General features: G+C 44.6%; 1 protein-coding gene across 1 annotated transcript in view; it reads left to right on the plus strand.

Moving 5' to 3' along the window:
• The window catches only part of USP54 (ubiquitin specific peptidase 54), a 108,971-nt gene that overhangs the window by 42,358 nt on the left and 56,268 nt on the right, over positions 1-10,345 (plus strand). The window contains exons 8-9 of the mRNA XM_019502435.1: positions 329-478; positions 3,720-3,888. Of these exons, the coding sequence (XP_019357980.1) occupies positions 329-478; positions 3,720-3,888 (319 nt within the window). The remainder of the gene's footprint in view (positions 1-328; positions 479-3,719; positions 3,889-10,345) is intronic.

Here is a 10,345-nt window from a genome sequence, read left to right on the forward strand (position 1 = left end):
TTAATTGGGAAAAAAAAAAAAAAAAAAAAAAAAAAAAAAAAGAAAAGGAATTGCACCTTTGGTATAAACACCTTTACATAGCAGCTATGCCCTTGAAGTCTGACCCTTGTGTTTGGGGTCTGGCAACCTTGGTTTTGTTGTCACTTCTGCCACTGAGTTTATCTGTTACCAGGGGTCAGTCATTCTGTACCTTATTTTTGAATAGAAGGAAAAACTAAGAAGACAACCTCCATGTAAAGCATTTTGACGTATTAAAATGAAAAGTAGGATGTTAAATGCAAAACATTTTATTCTCTCCTTTCTTCTCCCCACCCTAACTCTTTTCAAGCTCTTCTTCAGAGTAACTGATGACAGAGCAAAACAGTCAGAATTGTATTTGGTGGGAATGATCTGCTACTATGGGAAACATTACTCTACATTCTTCTTCCAAACTAAAATTCGCAAGTGGATGTACTTTGATGATGCTCATGTTAAAGAGGTAAGAAAATTGGAGTTTATTTTTGTAAACCCAAGGAGCTTTGTTGGTGTTGATGAGCTTGATATTGATTTCTTCATACTGCTCTTCCTTTTTCTGAATGAAGTAACATCTTTTGTAATTCTGTTGGAGGAGATACTTTCTCTAGAAGATCTGATTTTTCAAAAAAAAAAAAGAGCATCCACCTTTAAAAGTAAGGCCTGACAGAGGAGAAAGTGTAAAGAATCTGAAAGGGATTCAGGAGGGGAAAGGGGAGAAGAGGAGAATGGAAGTGTGCAGTATCTTATTCCTTCTCCATTCAAAGCTTCTTTCTTGTGTAATGGGGGGGAGGGGTCCCATAATCTACACTATTGCTCATCTTCATGGTGTCACCTCAGACTGTTGTTTAATTCCCATTGACCTTTTTTTGATTTTTTGGTGCCTGCACTGCTGATGGCAAAAGTTGAAACAGCTGTGGACTTCTATACAGCAGACACCTGCATGGCAACCAGTACCAGGTAACCTGACAATTGATCAGTGGTACCAGAAGGCCCAGGGGGCCCTCTCTTTGGTTCTCTCTCTTTGCCTGCCAGTCTTGCCTTGATGCTGTTGGTTGAGATCCTACAATTTACTTGTGCTTATGGTTGCATTTCTCCCTTTTCCCCTCTTGACAAGTGGTACTGCTGTTAAGTCCCTAGTGCTCATGTTCTCAGTTGAAGTATCAGGTTGGCATTCCTTTCTAGTGGCTGCTAGTAGCTATTCCTGAAGGCACATTCTCCCCTTCTCCTTTTTTTTTGTGGCACCTAGGATGAAGTCAAAGGCAACAGCACTAGGATATCAGCACATGATTACTACATTGCATCAGTTTTCAGGGTTCCATTTCATATCCCTACCCTTTTGTCTCCCTTGTTGCAAAGGTAACAAAGGAAAGCTTCCTGCTATAATTTCACCAAGCACAGCCTCCAAAGAAGTGTTCTAAGCCTTTGTTAGAGAGGCTGTATTATGGAGAAATGTGACCATTTGTTCTTGGTCATGTTTCTCTATAGTAAATGCCTTGCCGAGTGTTATGCAGTGCTTTACCAGAGTACATGCGTAAGAAGCCAACGTGTTGAAACAGATCTTTTCTGAATTGCCTCAAACCTGTACTAAAACACAGGAAGGTGTTTTTGAATGAATATGGGCTACACTCAAGGAATTAATGACCAGCAGGCCGAAATGGGAAATGTAGTCATTGACCTTTTTAGGAGAAGAAATGCTGATACAGCAAGTTTGTTAATACTTTGAATGGTGGATGAATTCCCTCCAGGTGTTAGTTTTGACATGAACTAACCCCAGTACTGGAAATCTGATTTGTGGGTGTGGGATTCCCCCTAATGTATCTTGTCTGTAGTGATGGATAAATTGTTTTGTTGGTACCAAAGATTAAAATAATAGTAATAATAATAATAATAACAACAACAAAAACCCAAACAAATAAAAAACCTACCTGGTTTTGGTCAATGCAGTGCTGGGAAATTTCATGTGGTAAGAAGTTTTATAGCATTGATAAACTCTGAATAGGAAAGAGTATTATTTTAACTTCAGTAATTAGCATTAATGTAGTTTCGCGCATATAGCCCTTGGGCTATGCACGTTTTTACAAACTTGATGGATGAGTACAGGCTATACAAGGGTGCAAACTATGCAGAATCTTTAGAACAGCATAGCCCGTCCCCTGGCGGGATTATCTTGAGCGTGGCTGGCAGCGGCGGCAGGGAGCAGGGCTGCCTCCCCCCCTGCTTGCACCACTTTTAGCTGGCTCCAGCTCCGGCTCTGGCGGCCATGCCCAGCAGAGCCTGCGCTTGTGGCCATGTTTTGTGGGGAGGCTGCAGGCAGGCAGTGAGAGTCTGCAGCGAGCCCCAGCAGAGCTTGCGCTTGCAGCCATGTCTTGGGTGAGGCTGCAGGCAGGTGGTGAGAGTCTGTGGCGAGTCTTGGCTCCAGCTCTGGCTCCGGCTCCGGCAGCCGTGCCCAGCAGAGCCTGTGCTTGCGACCATGTCTCGGGGGGCGGGGAATACATGGACTATTTTATGAAAATACAATTTTCTGTGGGTTATACATGGGTGCGGGTTATATCAGTGTGCAGGCTATATGCGTGAAAATATGGTAGTTGTTTAAACCAGTGGCTCTTAATCCTTTGGCTCTGTGGACCAGTTGAGCAGTGTAGGACCAGTTCATTGTGTGAATCCAGCCCTATGCTGCCTTTACCTAGCCCTACACATGTGGATTGAGCCCTGTATTGCCTCAGCTAGCCCTGGGCACCCAGATTGGTTCTGTCACCTCCACAGAGCCCTGTGGGCCCAGGCTGAGCTCTGTGCTGCCCCTGCCTGGCCCTGTATTCCCAGATCAGACACATGACAATCCCATCCACACTGGGGCTCTGCCTCACTCCCATCTGGCTCTGTGTATCCAGATTGAATCTATAGTACCTCTGGCTGGCCCTGCACACTATGATCAGGCCCACACCAGTCTCACCTGGCTCTGTGTGCCCCAGTTGGGTCCTGTACTGCCTCAGCCCAGCCTTGCATACCCAGATTGGCCCTGTGTGTCTGATCTAGTGTGCAAGACCAGGTTGTCCAGCCCACAGGGCTCCCCACAGTTCTGAAATTTGGCAGCAAGGGAGCAGCAATTAATGCTGCTATCACTCTGCCACTGCTAAATTTTTGAACCCGGGGAGCCCCATAGGCTAAATCACATGGCTCTGTGGACTGAATCTTCCCTACAGGCCGGGGTTGATCACCTCCTGGTTTAAACATAAAGCAGTAAATAAATTAATAGACAAAGTAGTTTTCAGTTCTTTCAGTAGTGGGCTTCTGTCCACCTGGTGTTACAAATAATGTCCTTTTTTTTTTTTTTTACAGTCCATTTTTTTTTACAGTGTGTTAGCTGTCAAAAGAAGGGAAAGACATGCCAATTTTAATTAATATCTTACTCCAATTACATTTCAGGGTTTATAATTGGAATGAAATGCTTCTCCATGTGACCTTCTATAGTGGTGCTCTGAAGAAAATGATCACAGCCTTCTTTTCAACCACTTTCCAGTAGTTTGTCATTACCAGGGGCATTCATAACTGGATTTTAAAGGCCAGGTGTAAAGAAAATGTTACTTGATTGTAGGGTGCAGCCTGGGAAAAACCAGTCTCAATGAAAATGGGCGAAGTTTAAAAGAAAGTAAAAAACAAAACTAAGATGTTTTTGTTCTTGTATTATTTTTTTTTTTTTAATTCAGATTGGTCCAAAGTGGAAAGATGTTGTGACCAAGTGCATTAAGGGTCATTATCAGCCTTTGTTGCTGCTTTATGCTGATCCAAGAGGAACACCAGTGTCAATGCAAGACCTTCCTTCTCAGCTGGATATACAGCAGTATACCAGGACCTGCTATGATAGTGAGGACTCAGGTAGACTTGCTAAACCTGACAACCATCCCTGTTGCAGCCTTTTTGTATTGAAACTGTTTGCTTTATCATGTGTAGATTTTTGCTCACGTGTCTATGTTGCTGTTCAAAGCCAAACTAAGGAGTCTTGGGAAAGATCCTCAGTATTTAACCTTTTAAACCTTTCATTCCCAAATGAATGTTTCCCTAGGTTCTGTAAGCACATCCTTCTGCCTCAAGGACTTGCAGAGGTTGTCTTTTAAGATCAGACATCACTTGGAGGAGAACAGACTGTGATGCTTCATACTTTTTTACCCTGTTTAGGACATCTCAGTCTCTCTGCCACTGCTAAGTCCAGAATTCTGCTTCATAAATACAGTCCTCCACCCTGGTGATAAAAACCTGTTGTTCTAAAATATCCAAAGTGTCTATTTAAAAATAAATGGATTTTGATATTTATCTTTGCAGACCATATCTGAGAGAATATTGACAATAGGGCAGAACCTCTGTATATTAGATGGACAGGGAAATAATAACTGATTTATCTGCCAGTTGAATTAATAAGTCTATCCACAGTTTTTAACAGGAAGGAGACAGGAACAGTAATGCAAAAAATACATACTTAAAAAAAATAGAAATGGGGGGGCAAAGATGTCTATGATAGAAGAATGTTAGTAGAAAATTTATTAAAGAAACTTAATCAATGTGTTGCTTGTGAGGATATTGTAAAGGGGTTGCAGTAAATAGAAAGTAGACATAAGTTTATATTGTGGTGGTCTTGCAAAGAAGTTTGATTCGACCTGTAGATGTTTGCGGATTAGATCTGCACATGAGATTGGGTTCATAGGTTGCCAAGGGCAAGGTGAGAGTAGAACCAGAAACACAACAGCTTCCTTCTGGACTTCAGCCTATTCACACAAATAGTTATAAAAGCATTTGTGGCAGACCTGGCCATCTCCTATAACTCTTTTCTCCATGACCTTTATGGTTGGTGAAAATGTGGAGCCTCTACTAATAGATTGTCAACATATTTAAATAAAGGAATCTACCACTAACCCCAAAACAAGAAATATTCTGATCAAACCTACAGAAGCCATCACTTGACAAAAGATCATGCAAAATACTCTCTAGAGCCATGCTTCTTGTTTCTAGGAAAGCTACTTAAGAAGCCTTCCAAAAGGAATCCCCTGTGCTGCATCTTGACTGCAGCTACTTTTGTGGACTTCAGGTTAAGATATATTACAAAAGTCATTCTAAAGGGTCTGGTGAGAGACTTAAAAGGAGAAATACCTCTGTATTCATTTGCCTGAACTTTTCTGTAGTATTGGATTCTGGTTTATCCTAACCTGTCTCCCAAAAGCTTTGGGGTTGAATAGAAATACCATAAAATGATTCAGGTGTTTCTCTTCAAATTGAACCCAGAAGTTTATTATGAGCCACCTGCTCTTCTGTCTCTTTTACTGAGTCCCAGGAGGCCCGGTCTACTCTACATTTATATAATATTTTTACAAAGCTATTGAGAGGGTTGGCACTGAAATGCCAGCAGCATACAGATGACATCTAACTGTACAAATCCAGCTTTGTCATTGTGAAGTTGAAATCCTCACCTGCATGAACAGCAGTTGATTAAAGCTGAACCCAGGCCAGATAATAGACTGCTGGAAGAAAAAAAGGATCCAAAGAATTTGTCTTCTTTTCAGTGTCTTTTACAAAGAGGGTTTCTACTCTGTCATCCTGCAGCTTCAAATTTTTGGATTCCTCAGTAGTATTGGACGTGCCCATATAGCAATAATAATAATAGTCAAAATAATAATCTCGCATCCATTTGCAGCAGGCCAGAAGATATTACCTCAAATGATAAGTAATACCATATTTACTCAAATATAAGATTACCCTGAAGCCCTGAGTATCAGACAACCCCCTTAGTTAGTTTTTTTATAGGGAACATTTATTACAATTTTCCAGGTATGGAATCTAATTATTGAAGGTTTGTTTTGAATTTGTTCCCCTCCCCACTGCTTTTTTTCTTTAAAAAAAAAAAAAATATATACGCATACACAGGCACATACACACGCATGCATCTGTAGCTTTATTGCTCTGTCTCATGACTGATCCAGTTCACTTGACAGCCCATCACACACACAGCTAATCATCATCGTTATCCTGTTACAGTAACCACAACCATGCACCTGCATGCCTGTCACAATCATGCTGACTGCCTCCATTCCCTCCCCTTCCTAACCCCCCCACTCTCCCCAAAATCCATCTGTTTTTCCACCCAGTCCTTAGTCCACATAATTTTCATTGCTGTATTCTTCCTTGTCATCCTTGTCACTCACTACCTCTTTGCCGCTGTTATCACTGTCTTCCTCCTCATCCTCGTCATCTTCTCTGGGGGCCCTACTCCTGAACAGTCTGCATCAGTCTTGTCTTTTTCCATATGATCTCCACCATCTTCTCCCTGTAGTCATCTACTGTCTTCCTGTAGTACCCCTGCAGCTCACTCAGTCCCATTTTGACAGAATCCTTAACTAAGAGGCTGGTGGGCTTGTAGATGAACTGGTTCCTGGTCTTCCACAGGGTGTTTCTGAAGCAGGATATGAGTGCGTCAAAGCCAGTTGTCAGGGTTTCTTGTTGCTTGGTTAGGTGTCCAAACAGTGCTGCCTCTCTGATCAGGATCTTTGTAAGCTGCAATGGACAGATTCTAGGGCAGATCATAGCAGGGTATATTTGGTCAAGCTAGTAAAGCTAACCAATTTTATGTTTGCTGCTGGCTTTGGCCAAGGACCCACTGTTCAGGGCCCTTGCCTCTGCTGCAGCCAGGCTAGTAGATAACACACAGAGGCCACCCTGGACTTGTCAGCAATGCAAAATGAACTAAGGAAGTTAAACACAGTTAAAGAAATAAACTATCACTTAGCTGTCTTCCAGCAGTTCTTCCAGGCTTCACCTTCTGGTTTCAGAGGTTTTGCAGAGCCTGTGGGCTTGTGCAAATAAATCAAACAAGCAAACAAACAAACAAACAAACAAATGAACAGGGGGGAAGCATGCTCTTGACCCTTCCAATTTATCCAGGACCTTGTAGAATCATGGCAGTTCCCAGATCCACGGGCGTATGTTGGGGAGTGAATACACCTCCCAGCATTGTAGCAGGTGACCTGCAAAATATTTCACAAAGCAAGCTGTTTTGGAGCCTCCCTGGCTGCCAGTTTGCAGATCTGGCTTGTGTAGTTGGCTCAGAGATGCAGCCAAATGTCTGGCATTCCTTGGCTCCTGGTCCATTTCATTTTATACAGCATGGTCCTCACAACCTTTTCCTATCTGGATCCCCAGAAAAAAGTGCACATGACCCTTTAGACTCTATTGATGATTTGCTCTGAGGAGGCAAAGACCAGTGTGGTGTACAGAAACACTGGTAACAATACTACCCTCATGAGCGCCATGTGCCCCAACATCAACAGGCAGTTGTGTGTTCCAGTCTCCGTTTCTGTCTGATCGAGGCCTCAGCCTTTTTCCACATTTTCTTTCGTTTCAGCTCTGGATCAAAGACCACCTCAAGGATCTTTACCCCTTGGTGGAGAGTGGAGACTCCCAGGGTAGACAGATCCTCAAGTGTGCCCATTGCCAGGCAGGTGCTCATGCCTACGTTGAGTTGTCTCCTGTCACTGTTCCATATGCTGGGGAGCGTTACAGCACTCTTTCTACCACCCATTTGTTTGCATAGGACATTGAGGTTATCCATGTAGGTCCGGACTCTCATGCCTTCTCCACTTTCCCCGGGGATCTTCCCTCTGTTGATCCCGAGGTCTCACCTGATCCGCTGGCCTAGTGGTTCCATGATACAGATTAAGAGTATTGGGGAGAGCAGGCAGCCCTGCTGGACAACCATCTGTACTGTGCACAGGGCAGTCAGGAAGTTGTTCACCAGCACTTTGCTGTTCATATTGGTGTGCAGTACTTTTATCCATGCAACAAAGGTCAGGGGGACCCCCATCTTCTTTAGCATCTCAAACAGAAGTCTGTGAGAAACTTGGATGAAGGCCTTCTGTGGGTTGAAGTTCAGCATGGCAACATACAGCCTCTTCTCCCATTGGTACCATAGTGCATCCTGCAGTTGCAGCAGGGCTTCATGGATCTGTTGCCTTGGCACTGGGTACAACTGGTCCTCATGGATCACTCCACCTATAACAGACTTAAGCCACTCAACCAAAACTTTGGCCATTAATTTATAATCAAAGCTCAGGAGCATTATGGGTCTCCAGTTTTTTAGCTCATCCATCACCCATTTGTAAAGAAGGATTATGAGGCCCTGATCCATTGCAGCCCCAGGTGGCCCTCCTGGAGCTGCTCCCTATACAGCTCCAACAGGTCCAGGCTCACCTGGTCTCAGAAGGTAATGTAGAACTCAGTGTGCCCCAGGAATATTACCATACTTGAAACTGTGGAGAGTTCTGGTGGTTTTCTCCAGCATTCACTCCTCCACCAGCTTCTGACCCTTGTCTTGACAGAAGGCCCAGATGAGCTTCTGCAGACATCTCTGCATGGCCTTTGGGTCCTCTGGGCCTGCTGTGTACATCTCTCTGTAGAAGGTTGCTGTTGTCTCCAGCTTCCCTTTGTTCAACCAGTTGCTCACACTGACTCCGTCCACCAAACTGGTCATGGTCTCCCTCCTGGTCTTCTTCAGTCTTCCAAAGTAAGCAGACCACTTTTCCCCCTCTTCCACCCAGGGGGCCTGCTTGCTGCAACAAGCCTTGACCTGGGCCGTCACCTTCTATATGACCTCCTTTGTGTCCCAGTCCCAAGTCACTTCTTTGTGCAGGCTCTGCAATTTGCAGTTTAGGCATTCATGGTGCCTCCTCTGCATCCAGGCTTGCCTTCTGCTGACCTGTTAGAAAAATGCCCTCATTCTCTTTTTGATGTTGGCCCACCACTCTGCGTGGTTCCGATACCCAGGTCTGAGGTCCTTCACTCTGCATAGCACTGTCTGAAGTCCCTCTGGGTCTTTTCATCTTCCAGGAGGCCCACATTCAGTTTTCATGCTCCTCTTGCAATGCTCCCCCCATCTCTGCTTCAACTGTTAGAAGGCCAGTGGTCTGAGAAGCAGATGGGTGTGGATTTGACTTTCACTGCTTTCCACCCCTCAGGAAGGAAGAAAAAGTCTATATGCAGCTGTGCATGTCCAACAGTGTCTACCTGGGTGAAGTTTTCCCCAGGTCCCTGGGCTCCTTTGCCCCCATCCACCAAGCTGTGGCCATAGACAAGTTGTCTTAGCATCCTAGAAGATCTGTCCAGACCTGTCTTTTGGCCTTCACTGTCTCTCTTGTGATGCAGTTGAAATCTCCTGTGATCACCACTGGTCAGGTACTAAGCATTGGCACAGTCATTTTTTCTAGGAAAGCATACCTCACTTTTCCTTGTTGGCCAGTGCATAAACATTTACAAGGTCATATTTCCCTCCCTCTGTTTCAAAGGTGACTTATAGTAATCTACTTGCAATAATCTCTGTGGACAGTAGGGAGAGAGAGACCACAACAGTATGCTTCTGAGACCACTGCCTCCTAACAGTAGAGGCAGAGATGAGGGTGCAACCCAAGGGGGCAGAGGAGTAAGGAAGCTGAATGTAAGCCTCCTGGATGACAAAAGGACCCAGTGGGACTTCAGACTGTTATGCAGGGTGGAGGACCTCAGACCTGGGTACCAGGGCCACACAGAGTAGTGGGCCAACAACTGTCTCCTTTCAGGAGGATTATGACAGCCACTGTCCTGTTGTCATCTGATCTGCTTTACATGGTCTGACCACATGGCCACCATCTCTCAAACAAAGCACAGTTTCTGGAACTGGGCAGACAACATTCATGGAGACAAATGTCTGCTTATAGCTGGTTCAAATCTTGTTGTATGATGTCCCATTTTTCTTTATCATGCTTCTTACATATACCAAGGCTGTTTGTATCCCCATTATAAAAGGTGCGAGCTTCCCCTCCCAGTGCTACAATAGGGAAAATAAATCAAGGGGGATAAAGTAGCCCTGTTGCCCTCTGTCTCCCCCAGCTGCTTCTCCCTATAGCTCTTTTCCCCGCTTCTTACTGTCAGACCCTGCTCTCCCTGAGCACAGGGAAGTATGGGACAAATTTGAAAATGGTGACCTTGAACAATCGTGGTGCTCTGGAGAGGTGCCGGAGGACTGGAAGAGGGCCAATGTGGTTCCCATCTTCAAAAAGGGAAGATAAGAGGACCTGGGGAACTACAGGCCAGTCAGCCTTACCTCGATCCTGGGCAAGCTGTTCAAGAAAATTATTCTGGCACAAATTATTCAGGAGGGGCCAGCAGGGAACTGCATGCTCAGGGGCAACCAGGATGGGTTCATCAGCGGCAGGTCCTGTCAGACCAACCTGGTGGCCTTTTACGACCAGGTCACTAAATCATTGGATGCAGGGGTGGCAGTGGATATAGTTTTCCTAGACTTCAGGAAGGCTTTTGA

The sequence above is a fragment of the Gavialis gangeticus genome, unplaced genomic scaffold (genome assembly GCF_001723915.1).
Source record: "Gavialis gangeticus isolate Ggan-Ray unplaced genomic scaffold, GavGan_comp1, whole genome shotgun sequence".
NCBI lineage: Eukaryota > Metazoa > Chordata > Crocodylia > Gavialidae > Gavialis > Gavialis gangeticus.